The 24,521-nt window shown below is 32.2% G+C and overlaps 1 protein-coding gene across 1 annotated transcript in view; it reads right to left on the bottom strand.

Annotated features, from left to right (window-relative positions):
• Positions 1-24,521, bottom strand: part of LOC122523180 (midasin) — a 104,958-nt gene that overhangs the window by 659 nt on the left and 79,778 nt on the right. Inside the window, exons 15-21 of the mRNA XM_043644828.1 lie at positions 11,021-11,168; positions 10,669-10,895; positions 10,347-10,558; positions 8,479-9,476; positions 7,182-8,353; positions 2,613-6,979; positions 39-2,525 (exon numbers count right to left, since the gene is read on the bottom strand). Of these exons, the coding sequence (XP_043500763.1) occupies positions 39-2,525; positions 2,613-6,979; positions 7,182-8,353; positions 8,479-9,476; positions 10,347-10,558; positions 10,669-10,895; positions 11,021-11,168 (9,611 nt within the window). The remainder of the gene's footprint in view (positions 1-38; positions 2,526-2,612; positions 6,980-7,181; positions 8,354-8,478; positions 9,477-10,346; positions 10,559-10,668; positions 10,896-11,020; positions 11,169-24,521) is intronic.

The following is a 24,521-nucleotide window of genomic DNA, read 5'->3' as shown; positions in this document are numbered from 1 at the left end:
ATATTAACAACGTGTAAAATATAAAACATGTTATTTACCTGGAACCACTTTGTTCTGTGAATGTTTCTCCTAAAGGATGTAAAACGCTTACACGTTCACCAAAACTTATAACGCTAAGTTCTCCTACTTCTAAATACGTTAAAGCTTTACTTATTAATGATAAAGATTCAAAAGCTAATTCTTTGGAATGATTATCAGCCATACTACTCGAATCGTCCAAAGCTAAGACAATTTGATAATTACGTTTAAAAGGTTTTGTCCTCCGAAGCCAAATTTTATCTTTTCTGAATTGACTAGCAATAAACGGAATAATTTTTCGCATATTAATACGTTTGCCTGTTCTGTAATCTCCTTTTAATCTTGTTGCTTTCGTAGGTTCTAAAACCAATCTTAATTGTTCAGACAAGCCACGAGCTGCTGAATCGGTGACTTCACATAAACGATTCCATACAATTGCTGCTTCTTCCGTCGATGGTACATCAGTCCATTCGCTTAAGATCTTTTCAACATCTGATCTCGCAGTTTCTATTACATTATTTATTGTACTATTATTATCTACATCCATATTAGTATGAAACGTTGTATCATTTCCGCGTTCTATTTTACACGTTTGAACAACATCGCCTTCTACTTCAACATTCGTTTCTACTTGATTCATTTCAGTGGTATTGTTTCCTTTTACAGATGAATCGTCCTTATTTTGTTCTTTTTTGTCTCGAGCTAATGTCTCTGGATTTTGTTTGGGTACATTATTCTCTTCTTTATTATCTTCACTTTCATCCTGATGAAGATCAATGTCCATACTCTCTTCTTTCTCTTCTTCTTTTTTTTCTTCATCTTCGATATTTGATGCTTGTTGTTTAACTTGATTATCTGTAGCTGCGTCCATTGCATAATCATCGAATTGTTCGCTATTTTTAATATGTTGACACATGTCAATATCATCTTTATCTTTGTTTGTCGATTGATCCTGTTGTTCCTGTTCCGAAATTTCTTCCTGTGTATGAATCATCTTCAATTTTTTCATTTCTGGCTGATTTGTGTCGAATAAACTTCTATTTTCGTCAGCTGTGTCTAAAGTTTTTCTTTTATTCATCTGTTGTGATTTACTTTCTTGATGAGATATAGAACTATTTTCATCTAAAGATGAACCTGCGTGACCACTTTCTTGTCTCTCCGAGTGTGATTGTCCAACGCCATTATTTTTACTGTCATCTTGACTGCTTTCTGTAGGTGTTTCCTGCTTTTGTTCTGTTTGAGATTCTTGTATAACATTATCTTTAGATCCATCTTTACTAGCATCAATTTGTTCTGCAGCATCAAGTTCCTTGCTTGCATCATCTGCACTAGGTGCAGCCTTCTCTTGTAACTCTTGTTTGTCCTCTGCTTCTTCGTCTTTCTTTTCTTCTTCTTTTTCTTCTTTATTTATATCTTGCGTTTGATTCGATGTACCTTTAGGATCAGCATCTTCATCTACTTTTTCATCATTATCCTGATTTTCAGGTTCCCCTTGTTCTTTGTTTTCATCGTTATTAGAGTCATTATCATCGTCATCATCAGAAGCAACATCCATTTCGTTTGTCTCTTCAGTTGTTTCTTCTGTTGGATCTGTATTTTCAATTTCTGGTGGTGGTTTAGAATCTTTCATTGCGTCTATGTCAAATGGATTTTCATCACCAGGATTATTGTCTTCTTTTTCATTGTTGTCGTCATCCAAATTCATGTCTTCCGGTAAATCCAATGGTTCAGGTTCTGGCTGTGGTTGATTTTTACCATAATAAGGATCGATTTGATCATCGTTATATTCCGGTTCATTTATTTCATTAATTTCTTTCTTCTCTTCCTCACGTTGCTCATCTTCATCATGTTCTTTTTCATTATTTTGATCATCTTTGTTCGAACCATCCTTCGCAGTGAGTTCTTTATTACCAATCTCTTCGCCTTGTCCTCGTTCATCTTCCCCATCTTTAGGCTCGTTATTTTCATTTTCAGTTTCTTCCTCCTCGTCATCGCCCCAAATTTCTTTATCCAATTTTTCAGCACCTTCCTCTGTTTCACCCATTTCTTTATCCAAATCTTCATCTTTCTCATCATCCTTTTCTTCCTCGTCATTCTCATCTTTCTCAATATCTTGCAACTTATTATCAAAGTTTTCAGACATTTCAATTCCGTTATCCTCTTCTTTACAATCTTTATCTTCTGATTTTTCTTCTTCTTCATCAGGTCGTTTTGCATCTTCTAACTGATCTTCAGTTTCAATCCTATCAGAAACATCTTTTTGCCCTTCTCCTTCGCCTAAACCCATTCCACCTGTTTTAACATCATTTCCTGTCTCGTCTGTGTCACCTTCTTCTAAGTCTAAATCTTTGGGAACGCAGAATCCATTTGTTGCTAAATCCAAAAACACATTCAATTGCAAATACAATAATTTGCACGTAACCCGGAAAGATGCAACTTGTTCATTCAAATAAAACTGTACCAATAAAAGATATTGTTCCATTAATGGTAGACATTGCAAGAGTAGCCTGTAACAAATATAATAATAGTCATACAAATGCAATTCAATTGAATTATTTGATAGGAACAAAAAAAATATTTTACAAATACTTTACCTTTTATGATCTTGGTTTCCACCTATTTTGAGCAAAAGATCATTGAACAATGCAGAAATGTGAGAAATGTTTAATTCTTCTATATTCTTTTCCAAATCTTCTATTAATTTTTCTGTCAATTTATTCTTTTCGAACTCATCGTCCACGTTTTTATCGTTATCATCATCATCATCATTGTTTAAAATTGGTGCATCGTTCTCTATCGTATTGGCTTTGTATTTCTTTTGTATGACAAGTAAAATATTTTTTACCAGATTGTCTATACATCTTTTAATACATTCCGTATCATTTGAAGATAAATCTATGTTTTTATTAATCGGCAATTTTCTTAATTCGTTGAATGTGTCAATGCTACTTTCAATTTGTTTTTGTAAAAATTCTATACTTTCTACAATAGGATGCTTATCATTCTCAGAAATAAAAGCTAAAGACAATACAGTTGTTTCCAGTTTTAACGTTGTAATATATTTGAAAGTATCTTCCAAAACTTGCAAATGATATAGGTCCAAAGTTTTGTCATTTATCATATTTTCTATTTTCGTAGAAACAAACACTGTGTTAAAAGTTTTTGAAATTTTTCTTATCATTTTTAAATTTTCTTTCAATCTAGTTTTTATATCATCCTGAATATTGTTGGAAGAATTAAATACTGGCAATTTAGTTTTTTCTAAAATTAATATGTCCATTTTGTTTTCCTCTGATAAATTAGTTGGACAATATTGCAAGTACAACAAAAGTTGTTCGAAACTGAGCTCCAAATTGATCATTAATTCTTTAATTATTTCAATATTGCTTTGGAATTCTTGAGAAATATCTATGTAAACGTTATCGATTTCTGATAAGTTCTCAACAAGCGTTCTAAGAGGCTTAAAGTTATTAAATAATTTACTTAGAATTAATCTTTGTTTATTAGCCATTAACATCATATGACTCGAATAACCATGACAACGTTCTATGTTCTGTACGCCCAGATCGGTTTGTGCTGTTCCTAATATCGCATTAAGTGCATTTAATTTAATAATGGATTTGTAATAATATTTATCGCAACTTGTCCATTGTATAAGCATTTGTTTATCTACATTGGACAGATTGAAATATTTGTTTACGACAGAAATATCTAAGGGTGGTATCGTAAAATCAATAATTTTATTAAGATTGTTTCTCCAAGTTAATATACCGATACGATAGGATACACCCATTAGATTTAAAGCTTTGAAATAATCAGTTAAAGTCATTTTCTTCTGTTGCAAAATACTCTTCGCTTGCGATTTTTGTTTATTTTTTGGTAACGATTTATCAATCTCTAAATTCTTCAGATGGATACTCTGTTCTATGTAATCTTGTATAAAATTCTCGACGTCCATTCTAATTGTAGGATATGAACTCGTTAAAATGATTTCTTTGCAGTAACGTTTAGCTTTATTCAAAAGTTTGTCACCGCTCGAAACGAATTCGTATTTCATGTTCCGAGAGCTAATATTTTTCGATTCGAATTTATATGTCATATCCTGAGTGCTGATGTCTTTAATTGTAGTCTCAGGTAGGACGAAATCATTCGGATTGATTACGTATTCTTTTTGAGCGTGATCGGCCTTTAAATTATTTCCTAAATCCGCGTTACTGTTTTTAGCTGTTACGGTCAAATACGAAAGAACACTTTGCTTTAAACTATTTTCGTATTCTTTAACAAATTTATGTAATGTTCTGTGTGTTTTGTCAACGGTTTCTTTAATGGACCAATAAGTAATATCATTCCAACGTACAATTTTAACGAAATCTTTTACTTTCTTTTCAATGGGTGCTTTTAACGATTGAATTTTTATATTTACATCGGCTATAAATTGTTTGTAATAATGATAAATGTTCCATAATATTGCTAGAAGATCTTCTCTCTCTACCGAAGGATTAAAGTAAAGAACGTGACAGTGGAAAGTTAATAATAAAATAAGTCTTGTTTCAAATTCAGCAAGAGATGACTCGTTGATAAATCGTTCTAATAATTCTATTAATTTCTCTTTACTGATAGATTCATTTTCCTTGACGACATTTGCTGTTATTGTAGATGTAGATTTAAACATATAACTCTCGATCAGTGCGTACAGATAAAACCACCATTTTGATGTTTGCGATCTCATATTGTTGAAAGTGGTGTCGAGACAACTGTTCCAACAAGCTAATTCGAGTTTTCTCCAATCAATGATTTGTCGTTGCAATAACAATATTTCATTCATCAGGCTATAATCGGCAGAAGCCAGTTCTTCCCATTTATTTAGTTTTGCCAGTAACAATTCTAAGCCTATTAAAAATCGTCCAACGGAAGATGTTACAGGGAAACTATAAATTCTTTCTATTATAGTTTTAATCATTTGTAAAACAGGATGATCAGGCCACATTTTTAGGAAATTATTGATTCTAAATAAAATACTATTACACAATGGCAAACATTGCTTCACTTGTTGAATGTTAGAATCTTTATAGAAATCGTAAGGTTTTTGATGAGTTTTGATCATACTGTGCATCGTTTGTTGCGTGCTTTCATCTTCAGTAGCTTGTAATGATTGTGAGACTAACATTTGTAAGCTGTTGTACAATTTTGATGTAAGATTTTCATTTAGATTGAATTTTATACTTTTTAACAACATATCTGCTGTTTCATATCGTTCTAATAAAGGACGAATGTAGTTTGGTTCAACGTTATCGTTTTCAGAATAGATCCATTCACATTTGATAAAAGATGTAACGATGATTGAATGAATTTGTTGAATCTCTTTAATATCGTCCTGCGAAATGATATTGCTGTAGGATTCTTTTAATTCTGTGGGTGCCACATTTTGTTCCAAATTAGCATTTGTATCATTTTCGATACCAATGAAGTCATTCTCTCGGTAAGTTGGAAACATATTTTGAAGTTCGACAATAAGATCATTCGCCTCAGTTGATTTATTCTTGTAAAGACTTTCTTGTTCGGCTGCTTTTTTCTCAGATTCCTCCTGCTGTTGTTTCCATATCAATACAAGTTGTTGTAATAACTCGTTCAACAATTCCCAATTTTTCTTAGATAAATTTCTATTTAATACAATGTAATTAAATAATTCATATAAACCACATTTAACAATCCGAAACTGTTCTTTCACGGAAACTGAAGTATCTACTAGAGGCAGCAAGCTTTTATTAATCATAAGTTTAGTATAACTTGAGGTACACGTAGAAATTAAATGTAATAAATTATCTTGTCCTGTTCCGATAGTTGGATAACGAATCATATTATAAATTAATGTCTCTAAGTTACCTTCATTGGAATCTATTTTAACAGAAGATATTAGTTTTTCTGCTTCATTAATTAAAAGAGATACTCCTTGCTTTAAATGTACCAATGCTACAAGTATAGGAAGAACTATGTCAGAATAAACAGAGTAATATTTCGTTTCTATTTGTTCCGCAAAACGTTTCACCGATTGATACCACATTTGTGCTTCTCTTAACGCATCTTCAGCAATTTTGATAAATTCTTTAGATGGTTTTTCATTGATCTTATTTATAACAAATGTTAAACGATTAATATGTTTATAAACTAATTCATAAGTTGTTATCATATTTCTGAAGTTAACAACATCGTTATTCAGCATTGTAAAATCTGCCGAAGCAGGTCGGAATGCTTCGGATAATTTCAACTTGTCTTTTTCTATTAATATCTTCGTTAAATATTTCATCATTACTGAATGTCGAGGAGAGGCATTCTCATAATTAAATTCCCTTTTTACAATAGAAGACTGCAATACATTTACATAAACTGTTGCATAAATATCTAGAATTTCTTCTTCCAGATATTTTAATTTCAAACTAATCTTATGCACAGGATCAATATAACCCAAATTTCCAAATATTAAAAGTTCAAAATAGCCAATTAACATCCAAGTTCTTCCTCTTTCAACAATATCATTATCTGTATTCTCGTTTGTAAATTTCTTTTTTATTTCACGTAATTCTTCTATCGGTTTCAAATATTCATTTGAATACATGTTTTCTATTTCTTGTCGTTTATGCTTTCCTTTCTTTTCAATTGTAGAAATAATAAGTTTATCAATATCATTTTCAGCGTACATATCATCAATAGCAGACACATACAAATTTAAATAAAATTTCATTACAGCAAAATCATTTGTGGCAATTTCGTAATTCATTGATGTTAGCGTGACACTGTTATACCACAAAATATGAGTTAAATTTTGTAACTGTTTAGTACGAATGGTATATGTGCTTAATGTGGTTGCAGCAAGAATTGTATCTTCCTTGTGTTGTTCTGTTTTTTGTAATATTAATTCGAATATTAAATTCATTAATACAGCTCCACTCGTGTATTTAGGTGTCTAAAAATATACAAATAATTATTAGTAAATAACAATTATTATTAATAAATCAAAATACAGGATGATGTCCTAATTTTTCTCCGCAAAATTAGCCAATGTTTATATAACACATTTGTTTTTTAATTTATTTGTACAATATGCTAGTAAAATTTTGCATAAAAAAAACTAGGATATCTTCTATATTATTACACTAATACTTTACCTCAGATACTTCATAAGAAATAACAGAATTTTCTATATCGTCTTCACTTATTCCGTTCAAATGTAAAAGCATTTTAGAATCTTTTACGGCATAACTGTTTTGAGAAAATTGAAATAAGAAGACACATAATTCAAAAATCAGTGTTATTCGTTCATACGAGTTAATTTTTTTCGTATGAATCATAGATATTATCGCAACCAAATTAGTAGGTATGCTGGGTACTTCAGCAAAATATTTTAACCAATTGTATTCATCAATTTCAAAATTAATTTCAAAATCAATTTCATTGTTTATCGTATTTTCGCAAATTTTTTTATAAGAAATATTTGCTAATAATAAAAACAAGTATTCATAAATAGGCCACATTTGTATATTTAAGGCAATTGCGTTCGATTCTTGTTGATCAATAGCATTGACGTTTTGTAAAGCCATGGTTAGTTCCTTATCTGTGTGAAAATTGAAAAAATCCGAATAACAAACGCTTTTCATTGACATTATTTCCCTTGGAATAGATTCGTACAATTCTAATTTTAAATACATTTGCGTCCATAACAATATCATTTTTTTACGGATTGAAATTGCTTCATCCGCTCGAATAAACCAAATTTTAAGTTGTTTTTTTAACTGTTCATTATTAGTACTATTATTGCATGGTAAAAAGTTTCTTAATATTTCTCTCATTTGCTCGTGATTTTTCATTAAGTCTTCAGAATTATATGGTAAGGGTAATATCAATCGTTTCTTAATCAGTTTTGTTATTTTTCTAAATGGATCGTATTTGATTTCACATAATAAATCATTGATTTCACTGACCATAGTTAATAAAATATCCTTATTATTAATCGTATCTTGAGATAGCATAGAATGATTTTGACAAATTCCATACATTTTAAATATAAATTTAATCAACCACTTGTAATGTACTTTCAATAGCAAAACTATTTTGTTCAAATTTATATTGTTGCTATTTGATTTATCTATTATAATTTCATTTCCCAATTCTACGAATCTGTTTAAATATTGTAAACCTTCTCTGATTTCTATGTACATTTCGTTATTTATTAATAAAGCTTTGTCTCGTAATAGAGAACAAATGCATTCGTTTATTTGATAAACCAATTTTACGTAATTTACAATAAGTGGCTGATTTTTGAATTTCGATGCAAGTTTATCTGTAAAAAAAAAAAAAAGAAAAAAAATAGAGAAATTCATTATTATCGTAACAATAAATAAATGTAAATAATTGTAAATATAATAATAATGTAATAATTGTAAATAATAGAAAATATAAACTTACTGTGAAATATTGCATTGGAATATTCCTTAATAGATATTTTTTTGTTTTTCTTAATCAACAAATTTTCATCCAAGATCGTATAATCTATAATAATCATAGTTCGCAAATATAAAAGTAAAGATAGTTTATTTGCATCGTTCATTACTTCATTGTTCGCGTAGTTAGCTGCAAATGCAGGTAAATATCCAAGATCCCAAGGTAAGAATCTATTAGGAATATGAAAGTCAAATGACAAAACTTCACTTGCCAACAATTTGCTCTTTTTCGCGAGATCCTTTAGAATATCATCTTTATCAGGTAATTTCTCATACCACAAACTTCTGATCTCAACATCGGCCAATGTAGATCTTTCATAAAAATTAATCAATAAATGTGGTAAAATTTTGTCGAGTTTAATTCCAGTTAAATTCTGCAAAATCTCATCCATGAATTCTAAATCGAGGATGTCGTTCCAATAAGACCATGTTACCTTTTTTAAATTACTTTCAAGAGGATAATTAACGTAGATATTAATCGCCGATCTTAAAAATTCACCTTCCTGTCTGATAATAGTAAGTTTAAAATTTTCTTGTAAATTTTTAATACTCCAAGTGAGAGCATCTACATCAATGTAATTATTTTTAGTATTCTGTTTCATTAAAATATCAATGAAATTATCGATCGAATCGAATATTTGTTCCTGTGTTACCGAAAACTGCAGTGATTTGTTTTTGATGTACACATCTTGGCACACAGTTTTTATTGCCGAAATTGGGTCAAAACCACGAGTAAATCGTCGAGCCGACAGAAATGCTGAATGCATTAAATCATGTATATCGCAAGGATCGGCAAAGAAATTTGTTGTAACTATTAATTTAAATAATCCATGTAAAGCTTTTTGATTATAACGATTAGTTATTCCAGAATGATACAACATAGATATCAAATCTCTGTCATTGTAATGAAACTTTTCTTTAGAACCAAGCATGTATATTTCTACGCCACGATTACGCATTGCTCTGAAAAAGAACAAAAATATAAGAAACGTCAGAAATCATAATCTACAAAGGTAATAAACTTAATTAACACGTTCCCTACCAAGCTGAATGTAAATTCAGTGTCATTATTATATCATGTGTACATAAAACAGTACACGCGCTATTATAAGGTTTAATGTATTTGTAAAATTTACTTATATACGTACACATTGTTTTTTTCTTTTTCTATACTGAAAATTGATTTTTTTTTACGTTTTTAAATATTAATTTCAGGGTGTACACCATTTTCAGGTCGCGTGTTATTTTATATCGTTAATCAGTGATTCTTAACACCATACATTTTTTCGTAATGGTATCCACGGGTTAAATTTTTGCACATATTAATTATTTTATATTTCGTGAGCCAATTATTAAGAACCTACTAGCTACTACGCTTTAATTTTTTATTTATAATTGTATTAATAATATTTTACAGATACTACTATTATTGCTGTACTTTTAAACGAATCAGAAAAAAAGTAATATAACGATAACTTTCTAGATATCTTTTACTAATTAATTATACACTTTTTACTCCCATTGGTATAAATTTGTAGTTATCATCTTGCAAGTCATTAAAAATTTAACCCAGTCCAATATTGGAATTACGGTATATGAGTTAAGAAACACCACGCTAATATAAAATTATAAAGAGAATCGCATTTCAATAAATTAATTAGCACAATGTACTACATACTTTTAATAATCGATATTTGCTAATACTGGGATATTATTAAACGCGATTTAATTAACATCTCTCTCTCTCTCTCTCTCTCTCTCTCTCTCATTCTCTCTCTTTCAATCTTTTTCTCGATATTCTCAATAAACTTTCTTTTTCGTCGTTTAAATTACCTGGAAATTTCTCCGTAATGAGGATCCATCGTTAAGAATAATCGGAAATTTTTATGTGGTTTAATGGTAACCACATTTCCTTGATTATCCACTCCTCTTTCACCAATTGTTAGTACACCATTTGGTTCTAATAATCCATTTAGACGATCTAATACTGCTGGACTGCACTGATTTACTTGATCAATGAGAAGCCACGTTCCATCGCGAAGACACTGAACAATTATTATTATTATTATTATTCGTTTTTCCTTGTTCACATAATCATCATTTATATTAGAACAAGAAATATAATAATTTATATTAAAAAAACAAATAATCTTACTTTGACCAATACGCTGTCAACCCATTCAAACTTTCCACCAGCGTTTAAACATTTATCTTGTTCTACGGACGTTGACAATGCTTTCAACTTCGTTTCGATTTCTTCTAAAATAAACTCGTAAGAAGGCTCGAAAGTTTTTATTTTTAAAACTAGTTTCGACAATTTGTTGATTTTTTGCAAAAAAAGTTTTGTTTCCGAAGCCATTGTTCTTACATTATCACCCTCATCTAAAGTTTACGAAAAATATAACGATCGATAAATATGAAACTTGTTAACAATTCTTAAGATAAAAATATCATCAATTTATTATTATTATTATTATTATTATTATAGATATAGTAGAATAATTTACCGTCTGAAATATGTTTCACATTTTCTAATAAAGCATGATAACTGTCAAGTTGTTCCAAGTCGCCGTTGTGTATTTTATTCTTCAAACTTTCCACAAGTAAATCTTCCGTTCGTTCCAATAATTCTTCCAGATGTCGACTGTAATCGATCTAAACAATAAGAAAACAAAAAATAAGAATACGTCAAACATTAAAAAAAAAAAATAATGATCTCAAAACACAATTGATAAACTTTACAAACGAGTAAATTTTGAGAAAGTAACCGGTATTTTGATCAAATTGAAAAATATGAATTGTTGTTAGAAATATTTCAAGATTAGCCCAATATATTTCTTTTCTTTTTTTAAACTAATAATATTTTATTGGTGTCATCATCATCCGTGATATATAAATATTTCATCTGTGAGAACCTTTGCTTAAGCGTATCTGGGGGGGGGGACAGGACAGTGTTTTTGTGTAAAAATTTCATCACACGTCCGGCATTTATGAGTTCATAAGCCGAACACGTCGTGATATCAGGATCAAACTTTTGATCCAAGGGCACTATTGTACCTATACCACCTACGAAAGTTAGATTTTTGTTCTCTTTCTCTCTCTTTCAGGGGGAGGGGGAGGAGCAGAAGATCAGAAATATTCGACATCGACATTAAACGATTTCCTTTTAAGGAATATACATATATACAAGGGAAATGAGAATGGAAGATGGTGAAATGTGGTAACGTCTAACTCCAAGCTCTTTTCGTAGCTGTTTTATTATGAAGGAAACCTCGTAAATCACGGTGATATAAAATGAACTCGTCTACTACTACTAACTCCTCTTCATCCTCCTCTCCTTTCCTTTTCTTTCTACTCTTCCTCTTTTCATCTTTTATGCTTTTCCTGACGCCTCATCGATCTGAGGAAAAGGATAATATCCTGTATATGCCATTTTTATTACAGAAATATTTTTCATATTTACAAATATGCATAACATGTAAATGTTGACAAATAATAATACGTTGTTTATATATAGACGCGTATGAATTTATTTTATTATAAGAATATTTCTTTTTCACGCAATCTCAAAAGCAGTCAACTAATTCATATATGTGCCCATAATTATGAAAGTGGTCTAAATCAAAATTAAAAAGAAATAAGTTTATCAGTTATTTCATATCACATTATTTAAAAGTCAATTAATTCAATGTAATTTTCACGATATTGTCAAAAATGAATTATTAGATAGTGGTTGTTATTTCAACATTATATGGAATTCATTCAGTGTTCAAATGTAATCTTTCAAATATCTCGAAACATGAGATATATGACTTAGACCACTTTCATAATTATGGGCACATATGTGTACTACTATATCAAAATATCTAATCGCAATTGTTCGACATTCAAGTAAATATTAATCTTAGAAATGTGATATTTTGAAAGTTAATTATTTAGACGAGATAAATTATCTGATCTTAACGAGAAAAACGTTATTGCATTTATTGAATTTTTTTTTTATTTTCTTTTTATTTTTTAGTAAATTATTTCTATAATTCTTTAAAAGCCAATTTAATTGTTAGTTTTAAACGATAATTTTATAATGGCAACGTTAATTTCCTGTATAATTTTTCGTCTCAATTATATTCTTATCAAATTTCAAATCAATTGAATTGAATTTGATTTATCTCCTTGAAATACACAATATACATCTCTACATCATATATATATGTATCAATCTATGAATAATACACGCATCTTTCGATAAATTCAACGGATATTTCGCAGCTGGTGCAAATGAAAAATTTCATTTTCGGAAGAATATCCGTTAGGATTATCCTTAGGAAGAGGATCGTCAGAAATATTCGCTCGCGGTGGAATCAACGTGATTGATGGCTTTTTCTTCAGCCTATCTTCCGTTTCCACGTCACTATGGATTTTCACGGCTATTTAGCTCCAAGTAGTTAGACATTTTTTTCTGACGATTCCTCTTCTTCTTCTTCTTCTTCTTCTTCTTCTTTACATCCTTCCCCTATCCTACTTTTTTTAAAGAGAGAATTTAACTCAAGTACGTCGTTTATCCATTTAAGAAGATGAAAATTGTTCAAGGATTTTATATAAATGTTGTACAAATTTCTTTTAACTCGCGATGATTAAATATTTTTTTTTATATATTTTTATTTTTTTCGGAGATACACAAATCTCGAAAAACTTTTGATGATTCGTAAAATTTCGTGCAAGTAATTCGAGAAGATTATTAAATTTCAAAAAAATTCGTAATAATATCCTGAAATAGTCTCGTAACAGATGTTGCCATAGTTCGATTGGCACTTCTCTGATATTGGACGACAAATTGCAACTCGTTTTTTAAGGATAACGCGGAGAATTCTCCGTAAAAGACGAAATTTCATTCAGGAACCTTAGACTTCTTCCATTGCATGAATCGACTTTTACCTACCTAGGAAAATTCAAATTCGAATGTAATTCAAATAAATTGAATTCACGAGTAGAAGAGAGAGTTCCTTATTCATTCTGGATAGAACGGCAATGTAAAACTCGTCCAATTGTATTTTCCTTTAAAATCAATTGATTTCACTTTAATTGGCTTTCCATCTCGTGAAAATTTCGATGAAAAATACAAACGTAATAGACGAGTTATAAATTTATATTCCTAAGGAGAGACCGTCGACATTTTTTTTTTACCCAAAAACACGGATACTCCCCACTCTCATTTTTCGATCAACTTCAATGAAAAAAAAAAAAATTTGGTTTTCAACGAAAATTAAAACGAAGTAGATTGATTTGGAATAAAATTATTTTGTTTTGTTTTGTTTTTATCATTTTCTTATTGACACAGACACAAAGGAGAGAAATATAAAAAGAAGCGAATGGATTTTTAGGGAAAATTGCTTCGAAGAAAATGCTATTTCTAAAAGAATATTCGTAGCACGTAATGCTCCAGGAGGATCGAGCTATGAATCAAAAGCGGATATACCAAGGGATAAAGAAACGAGGAGGAGGAGGAGGAGAAGGAGGAGAGCAAATAAACCCGTTGGTATTTTGGTAACGAAGGCTCGTGATAAAAGATTTCCGTTTAGACAGATTCACTCGTGTCACGAATCTTGCCAGAAACTAGATAAGATCGATTTAAATCCTAAATCGATCGATTTTATTACTTTTTCTTGTTGTGTTGGTTCTTAACATGTTTTTCTCGTGTTTACGATTCGTGTTATAATAGAATTGCAAAATATAGTAAAAGGGTTTTAAAAAAGTGTCGGGAAAGAAAATTATGCGATGATATTGGTCCGAAATATTTTCAGATTATTTAATATCTTTTTTGATTATTTTTCGTATTAATTAGAAAGAAAGTAAGAGCTTTGGTATAACCCATTATAAAGCCCCGCGAATGAAATTTAAATATTCCATTTTATTTATTTGATTTTTATTCAATTTTTATATGGTTGTTTTTAATATAGTTTTTAGTATAAATTGAAGTTATGGAATTTGATTTTTTTTTATAGTAATAAAGTCTTACGGTTAATATGATAGTGATTAAAAAATTTATTTAAAAAAATAATTAACTGATTGGATATTATTTACTTTTTCATTTCGAAACACGATCTAATAAGAAAAACAATTTCAAGATAGGAATTGACCATTTTGTCGTTCTTCGAATTGTTTCTTCTTCTTCTTTTTCTTCTCTTTCCATTCAGATATACACACGTGGAATCTTAATTCGATATCTCAGTTCCAAATGAAATCTCAAATAATCTTAATGTGTTGGACGTGTCAAAATTAAATTTAAATTACTTTCTTTGTTTTATTTTTTTATTATTATTATCATCGAAACTATGTCAAGAATACACAAATAGTTTGTCATTCTAATAGATTACTTTTTTCGAAGAACCAAATTAAAAAGTAAACGTATAATAAAAATAATATTTGATATTAAAAAAATGAGAACGTATATCGATCACATCATCATCTTGGTTGATCAAAGTAAGAAAAAACAATTACACGTTTCATCATCGCGTAATTAAAAGTGAAATGCTACCCGTGTTTGTTGGTTAGTTAACAAGGTGTTCTAATTAATTTCTTAATTAACGTTTGTAAGAGTAGATAAGTTTGAAAAATACATAAAAGAATATCGTAAATATAGTATACATTATTTATTTATTTTCTCACAATTTCTCAGCACAATTCCAACTTTCCATTAGAGTACATTCTTATCAACTAGTAGAATCTTTCCTGTTCGAGAATCGTTCAGGGAAACGTGATTGTTCTATAGACTTTCGCGATTTCTGTCTATCCAAGCGTGTTGATTAATCGGCCATTTCTAATTGGATTGATCTTAGCTTAGAACCAAATGCTAGATAGGAAATTTACCATTTTCTTTTCTTTTTCCTTTTTTTTTTCTTCGTCGAGAATAAAGATCACAAACAGATGGAAAAAGGAATTTAACGTTTCGTTGAATAAACGAAATTAATTTTATTTCTTTCAAGAATACCTGCGATTAAAAATGAAGTTTCTTTCTTTTTTTTTTTTTAAACGAGATAAAATTATTGCAGGATTAATTTTAAAACGCAGATAAACGATTTGGGGGGGAGAGGGGGCCTAGCAGAGGGAAACTATGCGTGAAATACTTGTTGCAAATGGAGAAGTATACTTAAAAACGTTTATAAAATATGCCAATAATGTTTGGATGGTTTAAACATTCGTTGAGTATCCTACTTGAATATACGTCGGTGGTAGTTAAAGTAGAAATCGATATCAGGAACACTCGATATCGATTTGGAATTTACGTGGCACATGCGAAACTGCCTTCTGCAAAGCACGTTTATGTTCAAATACTTAAGGCATCTCCTCTCTCACTCTATTCAGTTTAAAGTGTTCCTCTTAGGAAGATTTCTAATTGCCAATAAAAGACCAAAAAAAAAAAAAACTAAAATTTCCATCTTATGACTTTAATGAATAATCTATTAAGATGTCTGGCAAGAAAGTCAAAGATACATTTGAAATGATTTATAATAAAATCTGATAATTGATTTTTTCCGACGTACTTTTTTATTTTCGTGCGTTTCATACGTCGAAGCCCTTAAATGTATTTTGAGAAAAAAAGAAAAAAAAAACGTCAATAAAACATGTGGAGGAGGAGTTTTGACTTGGGAAATATTTTAGTGGATACGTAAATGCATAGGGAATTTTAATTTATCGATGTGACGGACGTAAATTATGTACTTTTTTTTTTTTTAAGGGAAAAGAAAATATACATATGTATGTATATATATATTATCACTGTTTGGTAAAATTTATGAATTATTTATTCGTTTGATACACGAGAATGTAGGAATGTAAATTTCATGTGAAATGGGAATAACAAATAAAAGTATTCTTTTATATTTTATGTGAACGTTCGTGTGAACGATTCACACGTTTAGATATATAGATATATCACACTGATGCTTGCATATATGTGTGTGAAGAATTTATATATACGTCGTACATGAATAGAAGCAATTTAGAAGGAGTACCAAAAAGTATTGATTCTTTTGCTTTCATTGCTTGCTTAGAAAGTAAAAGTTGCCCATTTTGCTTCGAGTAGACGCATGAAAGGATCCGATTTAAGGTTTATGTGGTACCCCTTTTCACCTTTCCTTTTCATTCCAGTATTATTGTATATATTCACACAATATTAATAATTCATTTTTAACAAGATTTATGCTCTATTTGAAGTAACAGATGATCTGTAAATATGTATGACGATATATCCAATCATATAAGTTGTACTTTTCTTTTTCTGGTTTTCAAATTTGAAAAAAACAAACAAACAAAAAAATAATAAAGAAATATAAAACAATGAACAATTGTCAATCTTAAATTATACGAACAAGAATTTTAATAAATTCCAATTAATCAATTATATTAATAAGCGATTAAACCAGCGTCTAATAATAAAATCATTTTTAAATAAAAAAAATAAAGAAAATAGAAGCAAATAAATATAAAATAGAAGACCGACAGTTTTCAAAGTTAAATTGTGAGTCTCTTAAACTGGGAAATGAATCTGGCATGGGACTTAAAATAAAGACGAAATGAAAAGTATTCATTGTCGATAAATAAAGAAGATCTTTACTGAAAGGAAAGAAATAATCTCTCTCTCTCTCTCTCTCCCCCCCCTCTCTCTCTCTCTCTCTCTATCTCTCTCTCCCTCTCTCTCTCTCCCTCTCTCTCTCTCTGCGTTAATGACGAGTACCACTGCGTCTTTATTTTTCCTTTGGCTTAATATTATTCATCAAATAAAATAAAATAAAATAAAATAAAATAAAATAAAATAAAATAAAATGAAATGAAATAAAAAAAAAATCATATTTTACGTAGGTAGGTAGGTATATATATATATACATATACACATATCATCATCAGGTGGTGCAAGAACCCGATGAGCCCGAGACTGGAGAGTACAAGCACCTGCAAAAATTTAACGAGCGTAACACGAAGAACGGCACCCTACTGTAACTCCCATCGTTAGCGGGACACGGACATTCAAAGGAGGAGAAGGAAGAGGGGAAGAAAGAGGGGGAGGGGGAGAGAGAAAGAGAGAGAGAGAGAGAGAGGACCGACCGTCCTTTTGGCTATTGAACGTACCACCTTGCAAGAAAATAATCGTAAGGTCGATGACTCTGAAAAGGGTTGATACGCGAAAGAAAATTCTACCTTCAAGGTGTTCGCCTCGGTTCGCAGCGACACTCCGGGCCACTTCTCTCAATCTTCCATTCTATCTTTTTTCTTTCTCTCTCTCTCTCTCTCTCTCTCTCTCTCTCTCTCTCTTTCTACTTTTATCTATCTTCTCTCTCACCCTCCATTCATCTCCTTCTCTCGTTCTATCTCTACCTATTTTTCTCTCTTTCTCTCTCTCTCTCTCTCTCTAACATTGTATCTATCTCTTTTTATCTTTCATCCACTACTATCTCCTTCTCTCTCTAACATTGTATCTATCTCTTTCTATCTTTCATCCACTCCCTCCCTCTCTTTCTCTCACTCTCTCTCTCTCTCTCTCTTTCTCTCTCTACATATTTTTTCTCTTTCTCTTTCTCGTTCATCCTCTCCCCCCTCGCAACTTTTCTTTCTATCTTTCTTTCTTTCTCTTAATCATTTTTCTTTTTCTCTCTGCTCCTGTTTCTGTCTCTTTCTTTCTCTTTCTTTCTTACTTTATCTCTTACACCTACTACTCGAACTTTCTTTCTCTCTTAATTTCTTTTATTCTCTCTCTCTCTTTCTCTCTCTATCTATCTTTTTCCGTGCACACTACCAAGCGTTAAAAAGAAAAGAAAAAGGAAAAGAATAAAACGATAGAAGCACAGCTACCTACCTACCTTTGGCCAATGACACGAATTTCGTGAATTCGTTCTCTCAATTCAACGTCAAGTATCCCACGAGGAGGAAGTTGTTGCCCTCGAGTGGCAATCGAATATTAATTGATTTCACGTATATATCGAATAACATAGTTTACATAATTATAATTATTGATCGTTATCGAAATATTCACTTTTATTAATTTTTTTTTTCTTTCTAAATATACGTATGTAATATCACAATTACTTAACATAACTAAATGTGAATTATTTCGAAAGAAAATTGTATAGATCAGTGTCTACGACAATGTACATAACATAACAATAATCCACTTTACTGAAAATTTGCATTCTTCCTCTTTGCATATTCATTCTTTTCTCATTATTCCTTTTTTTTTTCTTTCCCCTTTTTTTTCGTAGATTCACGAATACAATGACATCGGTGGAGTGGTTCGATAAGATTTATGCGTGTAAAGCATTTTCTATAGTCTTCTCTTCCCCCTCCCCCTTCTCCACCCACCCCTCTACCCATTCTTCCATCACTCCTTGCCATCTCATTCTTTTCTCTCGATAACTCGTTCAATCAATCTTTTTTTTCGAGTTGAAAAATCTTTGACTCACTTTAACGGTCCTCCTCCTCCTCCTCCTCCTCCTCCTCCTCCGTTAAAATTTTTCATTGCCTTTACGGCCGACATACTTTATATTACTCTTTCCAATTTATTCAACTGAGAACTACTACTTCCACTTTTCCTATTATCTTTTTGAAATAGGAAATGATAAAAGAATGAAAGAATGAAAAATGAAAGTTGGTCAGACAATTAAAGGGTAGGTACTATCGTTAACACTAGATTTACGGTTATTTGTTCATTATTTTTCTAATGATTTACAATATTGTTTGAATGGAGGATTGAGTAAAGAGGAGGAATTAATATTTACGTATATTTAATTAAGTAACTAAAAATCAATATATATGTTATTAAAAATAATATTTAAGTTATTATATATATTAATATTTTTATATAACTTTTATATATATATATATATATATATATATATGTGGGAAGGGAAATTAGACAAAGGAGCTATGAAACAAAATACGATATGGTGGGTAGGACCGTTGGGTTGTAGCGACGTGCAGCGGTACGTGGCTATGTAAATAAACAGTGGACTAAAGCGCAAAGATTTAAGTCAGTCATCGTTTAGCCTTTAAGCAGCGAACATCTATTATTGTATTGTATTGTATCAGATTAAATTGCATTTACATTAAAACATTCTATTCATCTTTATATTGGAATCCTACATTTGGGGGCTCAGCCGGGATTAAAAGAGAATAGATTTCATGTGTGCAATAAAAAGTCGTATAAAGTCGTATAAAGTCGTATAAAGTCGTGTGAAGTTGCATAAAGTTGTATCAAGTCGAAAGTTGCGTTACAATTACCAGCAGTGTGAATCCGATTCTAAGTTGATTAAGAGTGTTGCGCGAGGAAAGTTGACCACGCGTGAATACTAAAGTAAAGTTGTGAAGTAATCGGTAGTGTTGGTGTAACGGTGATATAGGAGGACGATAAAGAAACATTAAGATTAAGAAAAGTAGCTGTTTGAACGATGGCTCAATTGAAGGTAACACTCGAAACAAGTGCGGATGAGCAGGAAGTTGGACGTGAGGAATTGAACGAAAAGGCCGTTCAAAACACGTCACTAAGAAGACGAGTTGAAGAACGAAAGCGTCAAGGTAAAGCAGTCGAGGAAGAAGCCGTCACTTACACCTATGAGCAGATTGACTCCATGAAATTAAGGGAGTTAAAAGAAGCGGCGAAGAAGTTAAGGTTATCCACAGTCGGAAATAAGCAGGCGTTAAGAAATCGCTTGAAAGATGCGATGAAAGATGAAGAAAGCGAAGACGAAGAAAGTGAAGAAGAAGAAGAAGAAGAAGAAGGAGACGAAGGCAAACGAGAAGAAGAATCACAGAGAGGTGGACAACGCGGGGAAGGAGGAGCGGTTAGCGTTGCTACGCAACAACTCGCTTCGTTTTCCATAAAGGATGTGGAAGAAAGCCTATCATATTTCAACGGAGAGGATAAGCTACTGATAGATCATTGGATCCACGATTTTGAAGATACCAGCGTATTGTTGGGATGGAACGATTTGCAGAAGTTTATCTACGGGAAACGTATGTTAAAAGGAGCGGCAAGACAATTTATATCGTTCGAAAGAGAAATTAAATCATGGGACAGCTTAAAGCGTAGTTTGATTAGGGAATTTCAGGTAAAGGTAAATTCAGCCACGATTCATAAGCAGTTGTCCAAGCGTAGACAACAACCAGGCGAAAGTAGTCGTTTGTACATTTATAGTATGCAAGAAATCGCGAATCAAGGTAACATCGAAGAAGACGCCCTTATACAGTACATAGCGGATGGTTTGTTAGGCGAACGTCGCGATAAGGCAGTATTGTACGGATCCCGAACGCTCACAGAATTTAAAAATAATATTCAAATATTTGATAAACTTAAAGAAAGTAACGTACAAGGAACGCGATTTAGAAAAGATAATCAAGGAAACGTAGCGTCGACACGTATCGGTAGATCTCCGGCGATAAAGAAAGGCCATTGTTACGGGTGCGGTTCGGAAGCACATAGTTATCGTTTCTGTCCAGACAAAGAAAAAGGTCTCAAATGTTTTAAATGTAATAATTTCGGTCACATAGCGAGTCATTGTAATAAATCACAGCAGCCGTCGGAAAATAAAGCAAGTATCAATTGTGTTCAATCTACTACGGATAGAGTTGCGATCAGGATTAATGGTTTGTTAGCATATGCGTTATTAGATACGGGCAGCGAAGTAAGCATTATAAATTCAGAGCTATATAATAAATTAGGGGGACCAAGATTATATGAAACCACTCGACGATTAGCAGGGTTTGGTAATGCGATAACAAAGCCAATAGGGAGATGTGAAGTAAATATCGATATCGAAGACGGTAGATATAAAACGGATGTATTTGTAGTAAGTCAGTCAGATATGAGATACGAAGTTCTTTTAGGAAGAGAGTTGCTGAAAGAGTTAGACGTTCGTATAAATAAAGGGCGAGTAGAAATAAGACGACCAGACAAAAGACTCAGCGAGGAGATAAGCGAGGGATCGGTAAAATCGAGCGACTATGGTTATGTTGAGCGACGGACGGATACAGACGATATGAATGCAAATAAAGAAGTAGAAGATATAAAGGCGATAATGGAAATAAAATATGTAGATACGGATGAAATAGACGTAAAAGAACCGTACAAGGTGCGCATAAAAGAATTAATACAAAATTATAAGCCAAATACTAAACCAGACGCGCGAACAGAGACAAAAATAAAGTTGACGGATAATATTCCAGTTTGTTCTAAGCCGAGGAGATTAGCTCCGAAAGAGAAAAAAATAGTTACGCAACAATTAGACGAATGGTTGGACGAGGGAATAATTCAACCCAGTACAAGTGAATATAGTAGTCCGGTAGTAGTGGTACCTAAGAAGGACGGAACTTACAGAGTTTGTATTGATTACCGTAAATTAAATGCAAAGGTGGTAAGAGATCGATTTCCAATGCCATTGATCGAAGACTGTCTCGATGCGTTGACACAGGGAGTGGTATTTTCGACAATTGATCTTAAGAACGGGTTTTTTCATGTCAAGATTGAGGAAGATAGCCGTAAATTCACTTCGTTTGTTACTCCAGACGGGCAATTTGAGTTTCTTAGAACACCTTTTGGGTTATGTAGCAGTCCCGCCAGTTTTTTAAGATTTATTGATGAGGTTTTTGGCGATTTGGTAAGGAAGAAAATAGTGTTAACATACATGGACGATCTTATTATCCCAGGTATCGATTACGAAGATGCGTGTAGAAAGTTGGAAATAACGTTAACGGTAGCAGCTCAGAACGGGTTAATTATAAATTGGAAGAAGTGCAAGTTCCTGCGGGAGGAAATTGAGTTCTTAGGACATGTGGTGTGGAATGGGAGTATTCGGCCATCACCCACGAAAGTAAAAGCGGTACAACGGTTTCCGGAACCGAAGAATAGAAAACAAATTCAAAGTTTCTTAGGTCTGACAGGATATTTTCGTAAATTTATTAAGGATTACGCTAAGATAGCAAGACCATTATCAGATTTGTTAAAGGCAGGTAAGGCATTTGTCTTTGATACCGCTGAAAGAGAGTCGTATTCGCGATTAAAGTATTTTTTGTCTCAAGAGCCGGTGCTCCGTATTTATGACCCCGGAGCAATGACGGAATTGCATACTGATGCAAGTATAGACGGGTTTGGCGCCGTATTATTGCAAAAATACGAAAACGAAAATAATTACCATCCGGTTCATTACATGAGTTATAAAACGTCGGAAGCAGAGAGGAAGTACCATTCGTATGAATTAGAAGTCCTAGCGATAATTAAAGCAGTTCAGAAGTTTAGAGTCTATTTGTTAGGAATAAGATTTAAGTTAGTTACGGATTGCCAGGCATTCCAAAAGACGCTTAAGAAAAGGGAGTTAGCACCGAAGGTAGCAAGGTGGGCGTTGTCATTGGAAGAATTTGACTTTGAAGTTGAACACCGTCCAGGAGAAAGAATGAAGCATGTAGATGCACTTAGTCGTTATCCGGTAATGTGTATCGAAGATACGTTATTACAAAATATAAGAAAGAAACAGGAAGAAGAGGAAAGATTACGTGTCATACGTCTTGTAGTAGAAAAAGAGCCATACGAAGATTATATTTTAGAAAATAATATTTTGATGAAGCGTGTAAACGATAAGAACGTGATAGTGTTGCCTACGAGCATGCAGTCTAATATCATAAGAAAGATTCACGAAAATGGTCATTTCTCTGTACGAAAGGTAGCCGAAAAAATAAAAGAAGAATTTTATATACCGGGTCTGAAAGAAAAAATCGAAAAGATCATCAGCTGTTGTGTACCGTGTATATTAGCGGAGCGTAAGCAGGGGAAAAAGGAAGGTCAGTTACAGCCGATACCGAAGGGGGATAGACCGCTCGAGACTTATCATGTCGACTATCTAGGGCCGATGACAGCGACGAGTAAAGCTTATAAGCATATCTTGGTAGTGGTAGATGGGTTTTCTAAGTTTGTGTGGCTATACCCAACTAAGACGACAACCGCACGGGAAACGTTAGAAAAACTTGGGATACAGCAGAGAACATTCGGTAATCCGACACGTATTATTACAGATAAGGGAACCGCATTCACGGCAACAGAGTTTAAAGAGTATTGTATGACGGAAAGGGTCGAGCACGTTCTAACTACCACCGGTATACCGAGAGGAAACGGTCAGGTTGAAAGAATTAATCGAATTATTATCTCGGTACTGACTAAGATGTCGATGGACGCGCCTGACAAGTGGTATAAGCACGTAGATAAGGTCCAAAGAGCGATTAATAGCACTTATCAGCGTAGTGTAGATGCGTCACCTTTCGAGGTGATGTTTGGCGTAAAAATGAAGCAGCGCGAAGATTTAGCTATTTTAGAATTAATAGAGAAAGAGGCGATATTGCAATATTCTGACGAGCGCTTAAGACTGAGAGAAGCAACGAAGGAAAGTCTGTTAAAAATTCAAGAAGAGAATAGGCGTAATTATAACCGTAAATGTAAGAAAGCGAGTGTTTACAACGAAGGCGATTTAGTAGCGATAAAGCGCACGCAGTTTGGTGCGGGGTTAAAGATACAAAAGAAATTCTTAGGTCCGTATAAGATATCTAGATGTAAGAGAAATAACCGATATGAAGTGATTCGTGTTGGTGGGGATGAAGGACCAAAGATCACCACAACGGCGGCGGATTACATGAAACCGTTCGAAGAGTTCCCTTCGGGGGCCGAAGGAGATGCAGATATGGCCGAGTGTGGGAAGGGAAATTAGACAAAGGAGCTATGAAACAAAATACGATATGGTGGGTAGGACCGTTGGGTTGTAGCGACGTGCAGCGGTACGTGGCTATGTAAATAAACAGTGGACTAAAGCGCAAAGATTTAAGTCAGTCATCGTTTAGCCTTTAAGCAGCGAACATCTATTATTGTATTGTATTGTATCAGATTAAATTGCATTTACATTAAAACATTCTATTCATCTTTATATTGGAATCCTACATTTATATATATAATATATATATATATATATATATATATATATA

The sequence above is a fragment of the Polistes fuscatus genome, unplaced genomic scaffold (genome assembly GCF_010416935.1).
Source record: "Polistes fuscatus isolate 324 unplaced genomic scaffold, CU_Pfus_HIC Scaffold6, whole genome shotgun sequence".
In the NCBI taxonomy this organism is placed as follows: domain Eukaryota; kingdom Metazoa; phylum Arthropoda; class Insecta; order Hymenoptera; family Vespidae; genus Polistes; species Polistes fuscatus.
Note: the sequence above shows the minus strand (reverse complement) of the source record. Positions and strands in the feature narration are given on the sequence as shown.